Source organism: Sus scrofa, chromosome 1 (genome assembly GCF_054392235.1).
Source record: "Sus scrofa isolate SSC_HxYL_T2T_F1_AM1 chromosome 1, Sscrofa_HxYL_maternal_Yorkshire_Landrace_v2.0, whole genome shotgun sequence".
Classification (NCBI taxonomy): Eukaryota; Metazoa; Chordata; class Mammalia; order Artiodactyla; family Suidae; genus Sus; species Sus scrofa.
In genome coordinates, this window is record NC_139383.1 from 18,436,689 (window position 1) to 18,458,072 (window position 21,384).

The 21,384-nt window shown below is 36.7% G+C and overlaps 1 protein-coding gene across 9 annotated transcripts in view; it reads right to left on the reverse strand.

Annotated features, from left to right (window-relative positions):
- Nucleotides 1-21,384, reverse strand: part of STXBP5 (syntaxin binding protein 5) — a 167,918-nt gene that overhangs the window by 65,415 nt on the left and 81,119 nt on the right. For all 9 annotated transcript variants that reach the window (XR_014845087.1, XR_014845093.1, XR_014845085.1 and 6 more), the window contains exons 10-16: nt 6,523-6,677; nt 4,974-5,046; nt 3,471-3,618; nt 2,943-3,010; nt 2,383-2,423; nt 1,321-1,541; nt 249-427 (exon numbers count right to left, since the gene is read on the reverse strand). Coding sequence is in view for 5 of the 9 variants with exons in the window: in XM_085024332.1 (XP_084880458.1) it covers nt 249-427; nt 1,321-1,541; nt 2,383-2,423; nt 2,943-3,010; nt 3,471-3,618; nt 4,974-5,046; nt 6,523-6,677 (885 nt within the window). In the remaining 4 variants the exon portion in view is untranslated. The remainder of the gene's footprint in view (nt 1-248; nt 428-1,320; nt 1,542-2,382; nt 2,424-2,942; nt 3,011-3,470; nt 3,619-4,973; nt 5,047-6,522; nt 6,678-21,384) is intronic.

The window sequence follows — 21,384 nt, forward strand, 5'->3', positions numbered from 1 at the left end:
GCTTTATATAGAGCAAAGATCTATGCTGGACTATCAGTTCTTTAAAGATCAAATCTTAGTACTGAAAGGATAAAATCATGGAACGCAATCATATTCGTGTTGGTGCCACAGGAAAAGGAGTTGGATTAACCACAGTAAAACACAGAAGGAGATGTGGTTATGTCCTGTTACTTACTCTGTGTTACTTAACTTTACCAGTGCTTATAAGTGATCTAAGTTAAAAGATAATTTCCAAACATAAAACTTACTTTAAACAGGGGACATTATCACGAAGGCCATCAGATGAACTGCTACTGGTAGAAGGATGAGACTGAGGAGGAATGGGCTGAGGATTGGCACTCCCCACTGGGGTTGGCAAAGGTGGTGCCTGTTCACACTCTGGGGATTCCACATCATTTATCTCGTATAACAACCGTACTTCAAGCATCTGTTGTAAAAGCAAGACAGTTGACCAACTCCTAATAACTACTCTTCATTTTATTACAGTTTATACATTCTATATATACACGTACACTACAGTGGAAAGAACTTCTTTTTTTGGTCTTTTGTCCTTTTAGGGCCGCACCCATGGCTTATGGAAGTTCCCAGGTTAGGGCGTCTAATCAGAGCTGTAGCCGCTGGCCTACACCACAGCCACAGCAACGCCGGATCTGAGTCTCATCTGTGACCTACACCACCGCTCATGGCAACACCAGATCCTTAACCCACTGAGTGAGGCCAGGGATCAAAACCTGCAATCTCATGGTTCCTAGTTGGATTCGTTTCCACTGCGCCACGACGGGAACTCCCAACAGTGGAAAGAACATTTTCAAAGGAAACATCTAGTGAGATTTCTAAAAATAATGTTTCTGACTCATTTTTTTTTTTTTTCCTAGCTGTGCCTGTGGCATTTGAAAGTTCCTGCACCAGGCACTGAACCTGCATCACAGCAGCAACCCAACCCACTGCAGTGACAATGTAGGATCTGATCCTTAACCTGCTGAGCCACAAGAGAACTCCTCTGGCCTAATTTTTAAAAAATGATTGTGCATACTATGAGAGTACACACACGTCCATTGATTTTATAATCTATGGCACTCCCATTAATACTAGTGTAAGCTCATACTAATATTTGCTTCCCTAAATGAGATACACAATATAGTTAAAGATTTAAATGTTCAGTAAGAAGACATACATAAAAATATACCTTTTTTCCACAAAAGATAGGTGGCAATGAAAATACTGAGGTGTTTGAAAACTGATCACAAACAGTCTCCTAAATAATTTGAAAATTTTAAAATGTCAGACATCTGACATTGAAAATCATTAAGAAACCATTACCGGAATGACTTCTGTAATCACTTCTTGTTTGCTGAATCTATAAATGATGACATGAGCTGAAACTCCAGCTATGCACAGCATTCTACTTTCTGGACACCAGGAGATGATCTGAATGGCATATGGATCTTCATCTACAATGTCTGTGTTTGGCTTGTCATCTTTATTTCTTGACTTTTCAAATACTTTAGACGTCTTTAGTTTATATAATACTTGTAGAGTTACTAAAAAAAAAAAGATAAAATATGTTATCTTAATATAAAAAGAAAAAATATAAGATAGTATTTAATCAGTCATACCACATAAGGAAAAAGACCTATATTTTTTGAATCATATTTTTACTCTTAGGTCTATATTTCTCTATTATTCTTTTACATAATGCATTCACTGTACTCAAAAAGGGTATATTTGTTGTGTTTGTTAAACCAAAAAATCACCATCATGATGAATTTAGATTATATGAAAAAAGAGCAACAAAGATTTTGTAAAAACTCATAAATATAATAAAAATAATAAAGAATATATTTTGCTGTATAGATCTACTTTCTACATATTTTCTCTCTGAATGTTACCAATATCATCTAACACTTCTACATGATGAAGCGTAACATACCTTAAGTTAACTGGATTCTAATTGCAAACATTATTCATTCAAAGCATTCTTTCCTTTTTTGCTAATGTAAACACCATATATGTTTCACAAAGACAAAGCAAATTTTTACGAAATAAGTTTAGAATCAGACATTAACATTACTCAACAAATTTCTCGTAAAATTTGAAACATATTCCCACTTCTTCTACCTCTGGATTAGGAAGAAAAGGTTTGAAGAAATACTGAAGAAAGGATCTGAGTATTTCTGCTGAGAATTATTCTTGATTTATTAATTAAATAACATTAAAATATATTTAATATATTAAAAATTCTGAACTCATATATGTGATAAATCAGGTATTAATTTATGATCTCTCAATTTCAATTTAAATGCTGGTTATGCAATTATTATAAACAGGTAATATAAAAGCAATGATTTATAGCATATAACAAATAATATTCAAAATACTTACTTGCAGAAGCATCCCAGAACTTAATTGACCCATCAGCATGCCTATGAAAAGCAAATGAATTAAGGATGTGCAAAAAAAAAAATGCATTTTTTTTTTTTTTGTCTTTTTGCCTTTTCTAGGGCCGCTCCAGTGGCATATGCAGGTTCCCAGGCTAGGGGTCTAATCGGAGCTGTAGCTGCCAGTCTACACCAGAGCCACAGCAACACGAGATCTGAGCCGAGTCCAGCCCAGGATCTGAGAATCGTCTGTGACCTACACCACAGCTCATGGCAACAAGCAAGGCCAGGGATCAAACCCACAACCTCATGGTTCCTAATCAGATTTGTTAACCACTGTGCCATGACAGGAACTCCCATAATTTCTTTTTTAAGTTAAATACATTTTTATTTAAAAAGTCAACAAAATGAGGAAAAAGATAAAATTTAAGATAAATTTGGAGGTTTTATACAATAACTTACTCCTTATTATATTACTCCATTACCTGCCCTATTAATGTTTATGTAGTATTAATCATATTTAGTTATTATTAACTTATTAGGTAAAAGCAGACTTTTACTTACCCTGTAATAATTATTTCTGAGTAGCTTTGAGCACCCAAGCCCCAATTACCTCCATTAATGGGCCATTCCTATAAGAAAAGATTTTGTATAAAGCAATTTCCAAGTATACCATATATCTTCATATATGCATATATCTATGACAACAGCATATAACATATTTCATTTCCTAAAAGGATTTTTTTTTTTGCCTTTTTAGGTCTGCACCCACAGCATATGGAAGTACCCAGGCTAAGGGGTGAATTGGAACTGCAGCTGCTGGCCTATGCAATAGTCACCACAATGCCAGATCCAAGCCTCGTCTGCAACCTACACCACAGCTCACAGCAACGCAAGATCCTTAATCCATTGAGCAAGGTTAAGGATCGAACCCACATCCTCATGGATACTAGCTGGGTTCATTACCGCTGACCCAAGATGGGAAACCCACCCAAAGGATTTTAAAAAAATTTTCGCTAGAAAAGGTCTCATTATTAAATACTCCCAGGTGATAAATATAAAACACTGAAATTATGTATTCACGTTCAATACCTTTTTGCTGTAACCTTGACGTTTCTGTCTAACTCCAACAGAATAAAGTGCAGGAATAAGATCCACAGGACAATCAGCAAAATATTCGCAACACGTAACAGGAGATTCATGTATACTCAAAGGGTAAGGATTTTCAAATATAGGATATCTTTAACAACAGAAAATAAAAAAGTATTTATTAATTTAATGACATTATCTGTAAGACAACAATGAAAAATATAAAAATATTTAAACTTATTTAATAATAAGTTATTCTAGGGCCGTCATTTAGAAATGTTTTCAAATTCCTTTGTTCCACAATGGTCTTATTATTTTCAAAAAGAAAAAAAAAACTGGTTATTACAGAAAGATACACTAAGCAGATGTGAATTTAGGAAGGTCTTCGAGTAAGGTAAACATACTGTTCACTTACAGGTGAGGGATTCCCAATCTCAGCGTATTCACAGAGTGAATCAAATCATTCTTTCTGTGGGGCATGCCCTGTGCATTGCAGATGCTTAGCAGCATCCCTGTTCTCTATCCCTAGGTGCCAAGAGTACCCCTCCACTCAACAGAATATGTATAAACAGATGTTGACAAATATCTCTTGGGGGTAACACTGCCCCCAATGGAAAAACAGACATACTGAATGGGTAAACTCATTTAAAACCATTTTTAATGTTTACCTCCCAGGAAATACAATTAAGTGATACAATGTTCTGCCACTCAAAAGATTTTTAAGTAAACATACCATCATCTAAGTCAGAACAAGAAGAATATGAGAAATACCACAAAAAGTTGCAAAGGAGCCATGGTGAGAACGTACAGATCAGATATAATATATCTGCTTAAGAGAGAACAGGAAAAGCTCGAAGAGGAAGAGGCTGCCTTTGAAAGTTACGTGGATTTTTGATGGCAATGAAGTAAGTGGGTGTTTTGGCCTCCGGGAACGCTATAAGACATGGAAGTGCGATGTTTGTTTAACACATAGTTCAGTTTTTCCAGGGAACAGGAACCAGCCTGGAAATGTACCCTGAATTCCTCCTCCATAGAGTAGCAGGTTGAGTGGCTTTTACATAAAAAAAACCATAGAGAACCAGGGCGGTTTAAAGAATAAGAGATTGGTGCTGCATGTAAAATTACCTGAAAATGGTATTCATGACACACAGGCACAGAGGGTTAATATGAGTGGGGAGTCTACCACAGCTTAACTGGAGGGAAACTGTGATGGGAATCAACTCTGGACCTGCCGATTCCATGCGCCTCCAGGGAATCCGAGTATTAGGCGGAATCATATGAAATTTCAGAAATTCAACAAATTTTGACTTAAAAATGGAATTTCTATAAGAGCAACATAATAGAGAAATTTAGGAGGTGATGAGAAATGTGTAATTGCAGTTCTGAAAGGAGTTTGAGGTTATGGATATAAATGTAGCATTTTCAAAGAAACAGAAACAGCCAATCCTATGCTATAAAGAATCTTTTTTCACCACACACTAATCACTCACCAAATTTTTTTCTTACCCATTTTGTGCAAGGTCTATAAGTACTAAATCCTTTTCTAGGAGAACAACCACAGCATATGGTTCTTGAAAATCTGGAATAAGAAAACAATGCATGAACAATATTTTAAATATGCAAGAGGAGAGAAATTAGCTAATAGACATTTCTTGCTTGGTTTTTATTTTATTTTGCTCCATTCTCTTACACATTTAACACTCTGATCGTGTACTTCATATAAAGGAAGGCCAATATGTTTTAAAGAGATAAATCTATACAATAACCCATAGAAAATTATTTCAGTTTTGTAAAGACAAGTTAGATAAGAAACTCAAAGTAACTTCTATGGTATTGGAATTCCACGGCATGACATGAACAACCAACCCCAAATTTAATTCTATACACTTATTATTGGATCTCATATAAATCCACTAGAGTATACTATAATATTATAATCTCTTTCTTAGGTATTTTCTATGTGCATGTTAACTATAAAATGTGTCACATATTTATATTTCTATTAGTTTCACATAAAGTAAAGATCCAGTTAAATTCCGCTTGAAATAATAATAATAATCTAGTTGTGATGGTTAATTTCATACGTTAACCTGTCTTTGCTATGGTGCCCAATGATTTGGTCAAACACCAGTCTAGATGATGTTGTGAAGGTGTAGCTGTGATTAATATTTAAATCAGTGGATTCTGAGCAAAGTAGATTGTCCCAGATAATATGGGTGGGTCCTATCCAATCAGCTGATGGCCTGAAGAGCAAAGACAGAGGTTTTCTGAAAAGAAAAAAAAAAAAAAAAACAACAAAAAACAGCAACAAAAAACAATTCTACCTCAAGATGGCAACTCAGAAACCTGCCTGAGTTTCCCGACTTCAAAATCAGACACAAGGCTGTGCGTCAAATTTGAAAAATTTTAAGTCTGTGGTAAGTTTCCACAATTTCTTAAAATAACTTCATATTCTTTTCTCTCTCACTCTCTCTTACTCCTTCTCTAAAATCTATTAGTTCTGTTTTTATGGAGAACTGTAACAAATCCACTATCAGAGGATTTTTAAATGTTTCTTTAGGTAGACAGTTTTGTTTATCTATGAAAGGCACTTACTACTAATATGTAACATTAAAAAGATAAAGTTTATCAGGAGTTCCCATCATGGCTCAGTGGTTAACAAATCTGACTAGGAACCGTGAGGTTAAGGGTTCGATTCCAGGTCTTGCTCAGTGGGTTAAGGATCCAGTGTTGCCGTGAGCTGTGGCGTAGGTTGAAGATGCAGTGAAGATCCTGCGTTGCTGTGGCTCTGGCATAGGCTGGTGGCTACAGCTCCAATTGGACCCCTAGCCTGGGAACCTCCATATGCTGCAGTGGCAGCCCTAGAAAAGACAAAAAAAAAAAAAAAAAAAAAAAAAAAGTTTATCAAAAAAATTTACTTCTCAAATAAAATTTGCAAAGTTATGAAGGCAGCATCTCTTCCCCAGAAGAAGTAGCACAACAGGATAAGTTCACTACTTAGATAACATATAGGCCTTTGTTTTGAATATCTAGAATGTAAAGACACAAAGCTTACCATTTGGGTATGGTGTTTCACACAGCGTCAGAAAGTCAACAATTGAATAGTCCATTTCTAGCACTGCAGTACTTTTCCCATGCATAACTGTTAAGCAAGGTCTTCTTCCTACAGTATCATATGACAAACCTCCTGATAAAATAATAAAAGGTTCCCTGAAAATAAAATACACAGTTAGGATTACAAGTAGCATAATGGAGACAATTTTCTTGCTGTATCATAAACTTCTTAATTAGTGAAATAATAAAAATATTAAATGTTAACATTTTTATGCATCATTTACTTGCATACTCACATGTTGAAATTTTAATTGCATTAGGCAAGACCCAGGTGAATTTCTGAAAATTAACCTACAATAAGAATGAACACTGACCACATCTGACTCTCATACTTTCCTTCCATTTGGTCCTTAATTTTTTTTCTTCTATCCTCTTTATATAACTGTCAAAAAATTCTCTCTGGATTTCTGATTAGTCTCTTAAATGTACTGCCCTTATTTTCAATACTACTAACCAGACTTTCTCAACAGAAGTTGTAAGAGAGAATGCTAACGCCCTAAGGCATCCATTGCATGTAATGAATTAAATTCTCACTGATGCATCGAGAATGCACTAGCTACAAATCACCCTTGAGAAAACTGAGAAAATGGTTATTCAAATATTTTTCTGTAGGGCTTAACTCTCCTGGAACCTTGGCTAGTACGCTCTCAAAACTACAACTCCCACGAACATCTATCAGCTGCCATAATGTCACTTTTAATTAGCCCTATATAACTGTCTCCTTATTAGGCATTATTAAATTTAATGATTTATCTACATCTGGTTTTTAAGGCCACATATTTAAATACGTAAAAAAGAAAAAAACCTGAATATCCTTTCATATGTTTTGGTCTGTATTTCTTTATTTTTGACTTGCCTTTTATGTTTTTTGGCCATGTTTTTATAGCCTCAGTAATCCTTTCCTAACTGGTTTGTTAGAGTTCTTTGCATTCTAAAGAAACCAGTTTTTTTTTTTTTTTTTTTTTTTTTTTTTTGCCTTTTTGCGTTTTCTAGGGCCGCGCGCGCGGCATATGGAGGTTCCCAGGCTAGGGGTCTAATCGGAGAAGTAGCCACCAGCCTACACCAGAGCCACAGCAACGCGGATCCGAGCCAAGTCTGCAACCTACACCATGGCTCACGGCAATGCTGGATCCTTAACCCAGTGAGCAAGGCCAGGGATCGAACCTGCAACCTCATGGTTCCTAGTTAGATTCGTTAACCACTGAACCACTACGGGAACTCCAAAAGAAATTAGTTCTTAATCTGTCACATGTATCTTCTCATTGGTTGGTGGGGAAGTCATTTACAGCGCATTACAGTGCAAATGGCTTAAAATGTTCTATATGATTTTTCTTAACTCTCTTCATTTATAATTTCTCAGGGAGTTCCATAATGTTTACTCTAGGTCCAGCATATCTACCTTGGTCCTCTCATAGTTGGTACAAGCAGGACATATAATATGTAAAGGTAAAAGGTGCTAGTTCTGGAATTAAACTTTGTGTTTAAATCTCAGCTATGACTTTACTTTTTCTGTGTGATCTTGGAAAAGGTGCATTATTAATCTCCCTATGCCTAGCTTCTGAATCTATAACACAGAGTGATAAATATCTCTCTTAGACAATTACTGAATTAATAATATATACAAGGCACTGGAGTCAGTGTCTGGCATACAGTATACCCTTAGGAAGAATTACCTATTCTTACCATTATCATTATCATCAAATCATCATCACCCATTGAACAAATTTATTTATTTTGCTTACTGTTTTTCTCATGGAAATATAAGCTACATGAAGGTAAGGGTTTTGTCCATTTTGTTCACGGCTGTATCCAAAAACAGTGCCTCATTAGTAAATGTTCATCATTCATACAAAAATGTATGTACATTAATCACTGTCTATCCTACTAACATTTACATTTTTAAGCACTAACTATTTTGGGTAATCTTATTTTTTAAGTGACAGCAATCAGAGCTTAAAATTTTGAGCTGAATAGAACCATACTCATACATTTACTGTTCTAATCTCTTGGCTTAGTGTGATTAAGACAACTGTGGTCAGGAAAGTATATTCAATTTTCTTCCACTTTTCATCCCATATAGCAAATACACAGAATACATCTCTCTTCTGCACTTTGAAATATAGCATACAACTGAATATAAAAAAACTAGGAAAAATGGTAAAGAGTCCAACTTACACTTTTATGTTGTGAGAGGCCTGGTCCATGTATTTTTATTCTGATAAATATGTTTTTACATACAGCCAAACTTAAAAAAAAGTATTATTAATAGAAGAACCATGAACGGGAAGATTCTGAGTTACACTACAGAATAAAATTTCCACGGAAATACCAAGTAGGTATTATCAGGTAGGTGGCCAGTTTATTAGACAAACTGTTAATGGTATTAATAACACCATGGCAATTAAGTAGGGGTGTCCTCAAAAGGCAACTGTGTGTGTGTTCAGTGGCCTTGTAAATTGGCTACATTTCTTTTCTAAATTTAGAAAAAATATACAATGAAAAAATGTGGATAAAAATGTATGCATAAGAAATAGTCTGAAAAGAAATACCAAGGTAATATTCTTTTTCATAACAAAAGTTTCCAAAATTCAGCAATAAATGTGTGTGTGTATATATATATATGTTTTTTTACTTTTTCTTATTTTATGTGATGTTTTTAATAAAAACACTTCAGTTTGTCAGGCAGGAATCATCTGACCCCATAGGTTACGTATTTTTCATTGTACTGTTCTAAATCTTGAGGAGTAAATATTAATATTTTACAAGAAGAAAATAGTCATAAATATGATAAAATAAAATTAAATATATTAACATTAGACGGTGAAAGTTATAAAAATTTAAAGGTTTTTTTGTTTTTTTTTGTCTTTTGTCTTTTTAGGGCCACACCTGCAGCATATGGAGATTCCCAGGCTAGGGGTCTAATCGGAGCTATAGGCACAGCCACAGCAACACAAGATCCGAGCTACGTGTCTGTGACCTACACCACAGCTCACGGCAACACCGGATCCTTAATCCACTGAGCAAGGCCAGAGACAGAACCCTAAACCTCATGGTTCCTAGTTGGATTCGTTTTTGTTGTGCCACGATGGGAACTTCAAAATTCAAAAGTTTTGTTGGCATGTGGAATTAAAATGAAAGTTTGAGGGATATAGGAGTTTCCTGGGGGCTCAATGGGTTAAGGATCTGGCATTGTCACTGCTATGACGGCGAAGTTTCAATCACTGGCCCAGGAACTTCTGCATGTCGAGGGCATGGCCAAAAGAAGTTCTAGGGATCTATATTATTTCTTGGCAAGATATGAATTATGGAGGTGGATAATCTTATTTCCTTTAAAAAAAAAAAGTTAGCCCTTTTGATATTATAGTAAGAGCTAAATTCTAAGTAGAATTCCTTTAATAATGTGGCTGTTATCCAAGACTCTAACTTTTGAAGGCAACCAGGTTAGGAAGGTGTTAGTTTGAACTTTTAATAACTTTGATTTTAATTTTTAGGAGGCTTGACACTTCTAATCAGAGGCTTGTGCTTCTGATTAACCTCCTTTAGTCTTGCTCTGACAAGAGGTTTGACTGAAGTTGTGTTTCCACGTGAAACATTCTTTATTTTTTCTGCCATAAGAGCCAATTTTATAACCAATTTGCTCTACTCAGTTCCATAATACTACCCATTCATTCAAATAGTTTTTGACCACCTGTATTCCTGAGAATAAAACGGTGCTCTTGTGCCTCGTCTAGACAGACAGTAACCACATTGCGATAAGTATTAAGACCAAAGTAAAACAGGGTAGAGGGATCTGCTGAATGTGACAGAGGGGCTAGAGGGGTTACAGTAAAATAGAGTAGTCAGGAAAGGCCCCCAAAGTGATGACAGACCAGCTGGGACCAGAACGAAGAGGAACCATTCAAAGATCTTGGGCTTAGGGGAGAAGGAGATACATTCTAGGCTGCAGGAATAACTACTGCAAAGACCCCAAGTCAAGAATGAGCCTGGAATATCTGAGGAACTAAAAGGCCAGCATGGCTGCAGCACAATGAGTAAAGCAATAGTGGAAATAGATGACATGACCCTCCAGTCTTGCAAACATATCCTGTTTACATTGTTAGGATCTCAAGAACCTGTCTCCTCCATTTCATCTTCACAGTCACTTTAATTGTGGCCCTAATAACCTGCAGCTTATATTTTTACAAAAGCATTTAGTTGTTCACTGCCTGAAATGTAATTTCTACCTCGTTTTTGTTGTTGTTTGTTTGTTTGTTTTGGCGGGGGGGGGGTAGATCTCTTCTTCCTTTAAAACTCAATCCAATCATTATCTCCCTGGCCCATCCTTCCTGAGTTGGGTGCCCCCTTCGCATACCTCTTTTCAACATTTCCACACCAAGAACTCAAACTGTCATTGTTTACCTACTTCCCATTTGTATGTGAGCTCCTCCAGAATGCAGAAGAGTATTTTACCTTTGCACTCATAGGTCCTGGCTAGGTATCCCCAAGAGTGTTTGTCAAATACATTTTAAAAACCACTAAACCTACTGTTAGCTGGTCACTGGCCTAGACTTACTCAGAAATGCTGCAGGGGGGGGGCAACATTTCAAGTGCTTTCAGCTCATGGCCAAATTTGACAAACACTATCTAAAGAAGTTTGAAATGTAACTGTTGTGATTTTCCGATACTTCCCTGTATAACCCTTTTATCTCTATTAGCAGACTGGAACCATTCAGGCATCACACTCTAAGTAGTGGACAGAGAAAGCTGAGTGTCCTAATGAGATCGGTACTCCTTGACTTAGCCTCTCATTATCAGGGGAAGGTGTGAGGATGTCCTTGAGGCTCTCACTACAAGGCCCTACACCCCTCACACTGCGGAATTTCATCAGAAACCACATAACTCTTCAGATGGGCCTGTCTGGGTAGAGAGGCTGATGCCAAGAACAACTCTGTGGTAAAAAGAGAGCTACTGCTTAGTTAAGAGACGTCTTCATCAGGGTCCTATGTGAATGAACAGAGAAATAGCCAGGTACCCTAAGAATAAATTGCTATGGGAGTTCCCACTGTGGCTCAGTGGTAACGAACCCCTAGCCTGGGAACTTCCATATGCTGTGGGTGCGGTCCTAAAAAAAAATACAAAAGAATAAATCACTATAATGAAGCGGATAAGGAGATTAAAAAAAGCACAGTGGGTGAGAGCCCAGGCTTTGGAAACAGACATCTATGTTTAAATCCTTGTTCTACCACTTTTTATTATGAGGAGGGAACAAATTTAATTATCTGAGCTTCAGTTTTCTCTTCAGTAATAGCCACCTCCTAGTGTTATTGTAAAGATTAAATGCCTATTACAGTGCCCAGTACAAAGTACATTCTCAGAAAGTGGTCATTATTTTACTGGTATGATGATGATGACAATCCAGTGTTTTTCTAGTTCAGATCCGTACCTTTGCTAATTTTAAGAGGACTCTCTGGAACCAGGGGAGCCATCTCCAGACCACGTTTCACTAGTGACTAACCCTAATACTCCTTTGCTAATACAGATAAAAAGATAAGAGTTTGCAGTAGAAACAAAGGAGCATAATATATTCAGACAAGTTCCTGTTCATTAACTGATAATATAATTTAACAATGATAATATAGCTTTGGTAGAATGGATTTGTATATATACAATATTTGCATAAAGTATAAGATTTTAATAAAATTTTATGTCAAATGTTTCATTATATTTTTTGTTATGTTAAATTGTTAGAGTAGTCAGACTTAATACATATCCTTTTAAGAATCAAAAACGTGGAACCTGAAAATACTTCCTTTTGGATAACTCCTCCAAATATCTACATAGTATACAACAGTGCTGCTCAGAGTGGGTCTGTGACTGCTAGGGGTTCCCAGGACCCTTTCCAAAAAAATCACTAAGGGCAAAACCATTTTTATTGTGATATTAAGACATCACTTGCCTTTTTACTATGTTGATAATTGCGCTGATGGCACAAAAGTAACAATAGATGAATTAGACTCCTAGCATCTCAGCAAATGATCAAAGCAGTGGCACCAAACTGTACTAGTTATTACATTCTTTATCGCCACATGTTAAAGAGGATTTTTTTCTTACTTTAAAATGTTCTTGGGAGTTCCCATCGTGGCTCACTGGTTAACGAACCTGAGCAGTAACCATGAGGTTGCTGGTTCGATACCTGGCCTTGCTCAGTGGGTTGAGGACCTGGCGTTGCCATTGGCTGTGGTGTAGGTCGCAGATGCGGCTTGGATCCCACATTGCTTTGGCTCTGGGATAGGCCAGCGGTTACAGCTCCAATTAGACCCCTAGCCTGGGAACCTCCATATGCCGCAGGAGTGGTCCTAGAAAAGGCAAAAAGACAAAAAAAAAAAAAAAAAAAAAAAGTCCTTGATGAAGCAGTAAAGTGATTAATTTTACATTTTGCGTCTTGACCCTTAGGCTTGTTTATTAAAGGGGAACCTTATAGTACCACATAAAGAAGTGCCTTTGATCCTGTGCTTAGAAAATGGGAGGTATTCCATAAGGCACTGCTTCTGTACACTGAACTGGACAGTTATTCTAGAAGAGCACTTGTATAATCATTTGAGTTGTGAACTGATTTGCTATTGTTTTTGCTTAAAGGATGACTGACAAACTATCATTATTTAGGCTTGGGTAACTACAAAACTATAAGCCATTTTCTCAAAAAATTAATCAAACGATAGAGTTCCCATCGTGGCTCATTGTTTAACGAATCTGACTAGGAACCATGAGGTTGCAGGTTTTGATCCCTGGCCTCGCTCAGGGGGTTAAGGATCAGCGGCTACAGCTCTGATTGGACCCCTAGCCTGGGAACCTCCATATGCCATGGGTGCAGCCCTAGAAAAGGCAAAAAGACCCCCCCCCCCAAAAAAAATTAATCCAGTCAATCTTTACTTTAAGAAAAACGACAGACATTATTTGCTCATAATGATAAAATCTAGGCATCTGGGTAAAAATATCAAGATTTGGAAAACTTTTATCTGTCACACTGAGCTTCACAGCTTCCCAATACTTAAAGACTTTCCTGATGAGATCAGAGGTAATATTAACAATTTTAAAAATACATTACACAATAAAATGTGTCAACATTAGAAGGTATGAATGACCCACTGAATCAGTATTTTCCAAATGACCAGTGCCATAATGTCACAAAAGCAAGCATGGGTGAAGAGCCCCTGAAAGTGCAGATAAGATTAGTGGATTTTAATGAAAAGAATACAAAATTTCATTGATAAATAGATTTAGAGTCCACACTACAGTCTTTAAAAATCTACAACTTGTCAAGTTTGGGCACAGTCTGAAAGAACATTCACTATCCTTTTGAAAGTCTAATCATATGTGCCTGTAAAGCTGTGTTTTCTTCATATATTTAATTTAAAAAGAACATGTCAAAACGGATTAAATACAAAAGCAGATCTGAGACTTCAAGCTGTAGTCTGTTATATTAGACTTTAAAGAGATTTCCAAAATAAAACAATTCCACTATTTTTTTTTTTTTTGGTCTTTTTTAATTTTAGGGCCACACCTGAGGTATACGGAAGTTTCCAGGCTAGGGTTCCACTTGGAGCTGTAGCTGCCAGCCTACACTACAGCCACAGCAAAGCCAGATCTGATTTGCATCTGCGACCTACACCACAGCTCATGCCAATGCTGGATCCTCAACCCACTGATCGAGGCAAGGGATCAAACCTGTGTCCTCATGGATGCTAGTGAGATTCACTTCTGTGGAGCCACAACAGGAACTCCCAATTGCACTATTTTTAAAAATTTTTAAGTTATTTTAAAATATTTTATTTATGCTAACATGCAAAGAGTTATCTTTTTAAATGAATACATATTTTAAAATTTTTTAGGTTTTAAACTTTATTCCTAATACAGTAAATATCAATAAATAAAACATAAAGTTCTTTGGGATTCTCAATAATTAAAAAAGTAAAGGATCCTGACATTAGTTTGTGGACTATTAGGATACAGCTAAAAATTAGCCCCCACTGGAGTTCCCGTCGTGGCGCAGTGGTTAACGAATCCGACTAGGAACCATGAGGTTGCGGGTTCGGTCCCTGCCCTTGCTCAGTGGGTTCACGATCCGGCGTTGCCGTGAGCTGTGGTGTAGGTTGCAGACGCGGCTCGGATCCCGCGTTGCTGTGGCTCTGGCGTAGGCCGGTGGCTACAGCTCCGATCAACCCCTAGCTTGGGAACCTCCATATGCCCCGGGAGCGGCCCAAGAAATAGCAACAACAACAAAAGACAAAAAGACCAAAAAAAAAAAAAAATTAGCCCCCACAAAAGAAAATATGCAATGAGGAGGTTTCATTTTAATAAATGTTATTACAATTGGTTATTATAATTATTAAGAGATAATATAATTACATAAAAGGGTATTATAATTAACAAAGGTATTAACCCAGTGGGCTTGAGTTTATTAAAGGGGATGCTATTAGTATAAGGCAAAGAAATAAAGTGGCATTCTTCTCTAAATTATCACCTTTTGACCATTAGCATAGTGGTAAAGATTCATCAAAGCCCTATGACTTCTCTTTATATTAGCCAAATATTAATGTCTTCCTTAAAATTAAAGAATTTTTAAAAGTTATTTAGCATCAGTCCTCTAACATTTGAAACCTTCATTGAAATGACTGGCTGACAAGACACAATTTGAAGATAAGGGCAGAAGAATCCATAAATTCTGAGGTCTTTGCTTAATTATGAAAGAGAAAAAAAAGATCTCAGAACACCTTCTCTAGCTTGGAGGCAGAAACCTGCTCAAGGGCTCTTATGAACTGAAAATTTCATGAACCTTCATAATTTCAGAAGAATTATAGTACTTTCTTGTAGCCCATAAAGGCTGATAATCATGACAAAAGCTGTGTGATGAAGTTGCCATGTCTATGGAAACATAACTCCTTTATCTGTGCTTTGCAGGACAGAGCATCAATTATAGTGTGAAGTTAAACAAACAGGAAGCATCAACATGGTGAATCAATGAGACAAAGATACAGAGTTTCATTGACCTACACTAACCATACAAATTCTACAAAATTTATGCTTTGGGATTTCAATCTATTACAGTTTTTATATATATATTGGTTAGGATGCATGAGATTTATAAGGTCACAACAGCAGTTCCTGTCAGTCCATTCCCTTGGTTTCTTTCAACTATCAATACACATACAAGAATTTAACTATGTAACAATTAGGCTTTTTTTTTTTTCTATAGGAAATCTAAACTCTTTAATGCAGTCTTTGCCACATGGAAATTAATTTGTGATTAAATGGACTGTATATGAGGTTCTCAGTGTTACAAGTATGATTTCAAAGCTTATCTATAAAAGAATATTTCAAAATCATTTATTGCAGACAAAGTCTTACATGGATTTGATTCCTGTTCTCTAGAAAAATATAATCTAAATTATAAAAGCTGATATCAATATACATTATAAACATCCAAGTAAAGTCCTAGAATAATCAGTGTACTATCACTAAATATTCAGTCTATGTACAGATCACTAGTGAAGGCATTTTAGGGATGGGACAAAATGTAGATGAGGATGAATACTGATGGGAAATCTATCCTTAGTTTGAACAATCCATAAAGCTTTAAGGATGCACCAGAGAACCAATTTAGATGATGAAAGAGGCCTGGTTCTTAAAGAAGAAATTATAGGAAAGCTCAAAATGACCTTCAGTAGTAGTAAAATAGAATGTAACAGTTTTGCGAACAATTAGGTTTAAAATAAAACTGTGCATTTCAATAAATATTCAAAACTACAAGGTTTTAAATTCTATTTTAGGATTTCAGAAATAGAAGACTGTTATCAAGTGAGTATCAACCACTGACATATCAATTCTGTGAAACTCATCAGATAGTTTCTAGATACAAGGGCACAGACAAGCCCAAGAGTGATTTCTGGTTCCTGTCAAAATATAAAAGCTTAGCTAGACAACTGCTTACAAAAAATTAAATTGGAAAGTTTCTATGAATCATTGCTGCTTTGCTTGAAGATACAAACAAATTTAACTTCAAGCTCCTATTATGACATGAGGCTGCCTTTCCATTAACAGCAGTCATTTAAGAGTCCACATTACGTTTAGAGAACTTAAGATAATTCTAAAGCATAAATGCTAATTTTAAAGGTTGTGAGTTAATAAAATCAAAACAAAGTCATCCCACATTGATGAGACTGATGAAACTATGACATTTTATACTCAGTCCTTTAAAGTATACTTTCAAAAGGCAATGTGGCAATTTGTCGATTCATAAAAATATTTTATCTTCAAAATTTTACCACTGGAAATTTACTATAAAGAAATAGTACAATATTAAAAATCTTAAGTTAAATAATATCGACAGAATATGTTCACTACTATATAATTATCTATAATATTAAAAACCTGCATATAATATAAAAAAAACTAAATGTTAAAAAAAAGGGAGGTGGGAGTTCCTATTGTAGCTCAGCGGAGGATGCAGGTTTGATCCCTGGCCTTGGTCAGCAGGTTAAGGACTCAGCATCGTTGCAAGCTGCAGCATAGGTCACAGATGTGACTCGGATCAGGTGTTGCTGTGGCTGTGGTGTCGGCCTCAGCTGCAGCTCCGACTTGACCTCTAGTCCAGGAACTTCCATATGCCACAGGTGTGGCCATTTAGTTTTTGTTTTATTATTTTTATTTTTTTTGCCTTTTTGCCTTTTCTAGGGCTGCTCCCGTGGCATATGGAGGGTCCCAGGCTGGGGTCGAATCGAAGCTGTAGCTACCGGCCTACGCCAGAGCCACAGCAATGCCAGATCCGAGCCCTATCTGCGACCTACACCACAGCTCATGGCAACGCCGGATCCTCAACCCACTGAGCAAGGCCAGGGATCGAACCCGCAGCCTCATGGTTCCTAGTTGGATTCGTTAACCACTGAGCCATGAAGGGAACTCCTTATTTTGTTTTTTAAAGGAGGTATGTCTGAGTAAATTATACAGCCCTTGAAACTAAAAATTTAATAAAAACCATAATACTTTAGGCAAAGGAGAAAAAATTACCAAACTGAAGAGTATAATTAAGTGAAAATGGCTATGTATCAAAGACTTAGGGAAAATAAACACAAAATTGTTTTAGAATAGTGTAATTACAACTCCTATGCTTCTCTTGTTAGGATTTTATTTAATTAATACTCTAATTAAAAAAACCCTAGATACTTCCCAAAACAATTCAGAGAATAATAACAGTGGTTAAAATAAAATTAGTTTTGGTGACTAATTAAATTTTTTTTAAATGCATTTTTTCCTATGAAATATCATGAAAGTAGTTTGTCAAATTTTAATGTCATTTCCATATCTGTCACTACACTTTGTATTAAAGTACTGCTAAAATGTAGCTTATGCTGAAAAATCTTCTGCTGCTTAGACCATTCGAGAATAACTATACAAATTAAGTTAGGATATTATTATGATTCATCCATTCAACAAGCATTTTACTGAGAGCTTAGTATGTGCTGGTCCAAGAATTCTCCTTTTTCCATCATTTAATTTCTCTGGTTTCACTACATCCTCTACCCAGCACACTCCCTTCTACCATACTTTTTATTCTTGTCATCTACTTCACCTACCTCAATGTTCCATTTCAGGACCTAACACCTATCTTAATCCCAAGATTCTTGGTTCTGTGGTCAAAACATTTTTCTAGAAGAATGGGTCATATGACAGTGCTCTCAATATTTCAGAAAGAAACCCATCTTCTCTATTTATGGTTTGGATTCATCATGAGAAATGTACTCTAAAACTTCCTTCTAAAATTATTTCATTTTCAGTGTCTCCTGTTCCAAAGACTCTTTCTTTTCTGCCACTAGTCATATGGAGGGCTTCCTTAATTTACTTAATTTAAAGTAAAGATAAAAATCTGTGTCTTGCTCTTCTTGATGACATGAAATTGCTACGTATATCCACTGGTAAATTTACTAAATCCATGTTCTTTTTTTTTTTGCTATTTCTTGGGCCGCTCCCGCGGCATATGGAGGTTCCCAGGCTAGGGGTTGAATCGGAGCTGTAGCCACTGGCCTAAGCCAGAGTCACAGCAACACCAGATCTGAGCCGCGTCTGCAACCTACACCACAGCTCACGGCAATGCCGGATCCTTAACCCACTGAGCAAGGGCAGGGACTGAACCCGCAACCTCATGGTTCCTAGTCGGATTCGTTAACCACTGCGCCACGACGGGAACTCACCCTAAATACATGTTCTAAACGATTATTTTCCATTGCGAATCCACCAATTTCTTAAACATCCCTATATCCTGGGCTCATGTTTGAAATGATGCTAAATAAAGTATTCTTATGAATTAAACCTTCCTACAATACGTATCTCCTAACCTTTCTTCTGTTGTCACTCTAACCAATCTTTCTAAAGAAGTAAAAAACGCTTACTTACTCTCTTGTACTAATACTTCAAGAACCTGATATTCTAGGTTTCCTTTTTCCCCTCCTGTTCAGAATCTACAAGTCCTCCCTTCTACATCTTTATTTGGTGTCTTTCAAGATAAAATACCAGGGCTGGGAGCCAGGGTGCTGAAGGGTTCTGTATGTGCTTTTTTTCTTATATTCAGGCAACATCACCTGCATTTTAGCAACCACCACTTGATACATGCTTCAAACAAAATTAACAATTAAAACTTGCTAATGATATAAAAATGGATTTGTACATCAGTAGACTTAAATATGTGATATCAATTTTAATTTACAGTAATGAACTAAATATTAATATAGACAGAAGCTTAAAAAGAGAGGCATCATTATTAGTACTTTAAATTGATAGAAGCCATGGACAAAACCCAATATTGAGCATATACATTATGTAGCTACTAAATGAAGTATTCTGATGTCAGAAGACAGAGCTATTCATCTCGTAGTTTCAGTTTTCTAGCTGCAAAAGATTACAGCATTACAGCATTAAGGCAATGCAAGTCAAATGGTACATTAAAATCAAGAAAGTAAACAGTAACTTATCCTAGTTCAATGTGAGGTTTTAAGAATGAGAGGGATGGGGGTAATTCTCTTACGGTGCTGTGGGTTAATGATCTGATGTCACTGTTAGTGGCTTAGGTTACTGTTGTGGCCTGGATATGATCCGATCCCTGGCCTGAGCACTTCTACATGCCATGGGTGTGGCAAAAAAAAAAAAAAAAAGAAAAAAAATTATGGAGTTCCTGTTGTGCTCAGCAGGTTATGAACCTAATTAGTATCCACGAGGATACGGGTTTGATCTCTGGCCTCACTCAGTGGGTTAAGGGTCCCATGTTGCTGCGGCTGTGCCATAGGCCAGCAGCTGTAGCTCCCACTGTCTCAGAAGGAAGACTGAAGGAAAATGTTCTAGTTTTGTGAGAATGAAAAAAATGCAGATAAATCTGGCATGGGTCATAAGAATGTCTTTGAAGATAGTGATAAAATGAGAATTAGCCAATTTAAGACCGAAACTTACTGACCAACATGGTAAGAATAACAGGAAAACATGAAGGTTATTTTATGAGGCATTTGAAATCTTTTAAGAGTCCTTGGGCTCAGAGAGGTCTTTTCCCCTTAGGTACAATTAAATATAAATCTGCTTGTGGATTTTCCCTAAATAGTGAGTGTTAACACCAAGTGCTATGACTACAAAGCAATACCACAAAATCAAACCTGGGCCCCAGCAGGTTAGAATCACATTTGCATCCTGGAAGCGATCTGTGAAGCTCTCTACTCCTGAGTAGTGAGGGTCATTTGCACTCAGTTATTGAGCCTGCTGGTGGCACAGAGATTTCTCAGCTCACATTAGTGTGATTACTTGCACTGAGTATGATTTAATGTTAAACTTAAAAAGATGATCTGATAAACTAGCAAATACAAAAAAGAATACACTTCTTGGTGAACTGAGCAATGCTGCCAATCATGATAATCCCATCCTAACCCAGGCCATCTGTGAAATGTCCAGGATACTGACTAAGAGCTCTGGCTCTGCAGTCAACCTAGGCTCAAATTCCGTATCTGCTACTTCATGGTGCAAGTTAATGTAAGCGCTCTACAACTCATTACTATAACCCTAAATGGAGACAATAAAAGTACCCAAGACACAGTGTTTTTATGAGAATTATGAAAACTAGCACATTCAAATTGCATAGCAGAATACCTGGAACCTAGGAAGCAATAACGAATGTTCGCTTTATCTACTAACTTTTTTCTTCTCGGTGCCTGAAAGCCAAGGCATATGAGTCTTGAGTTCAAGCTGTAAGATGCTGTTTTTGTCTCAAGTAAGTATATAAGGATTGCTAAGACAAACGGAAACTACTTTTGTTTCTAAATGTGGGTGTGCTGTCCACATGAGTTTCTCTTCTTGTTGTTATGGCTTGGTAAGAACTGAGGTGGAGGAGTTTCCTCTGTGGCTCAGTGGAAGTGAATCTGAGTAGCATCCATGAGGATACAGGTTCAATCCCTGGCCTCACTCAGTGAGTTAAGGATCCAGTGTAGCCATGAGCTGTGTGTAGGTCGCAGACGCGTCTTAGATCTGGTGTTGCTATGGCTGTTGTGTAGGTCGGCGGCTATAGCTCAGATTGGACCCCTAGCATGGGAACTTCCATAAGCCTTGGGCCTTGGGTGCAGCCCTAAAAAGACCAAAAAAAAAAAAAAAGAATTGAGGAGGAGGACAAAGAATGAATATGGAACATTTGCTGAATAATATTTTGGTGGCGAGAGAAAAAAACAGAGATTCCATGCATGATAAAAGAAAACACAAACTTATTGATGTCTATTACCAAACCTCTGATTCTAAATATTGT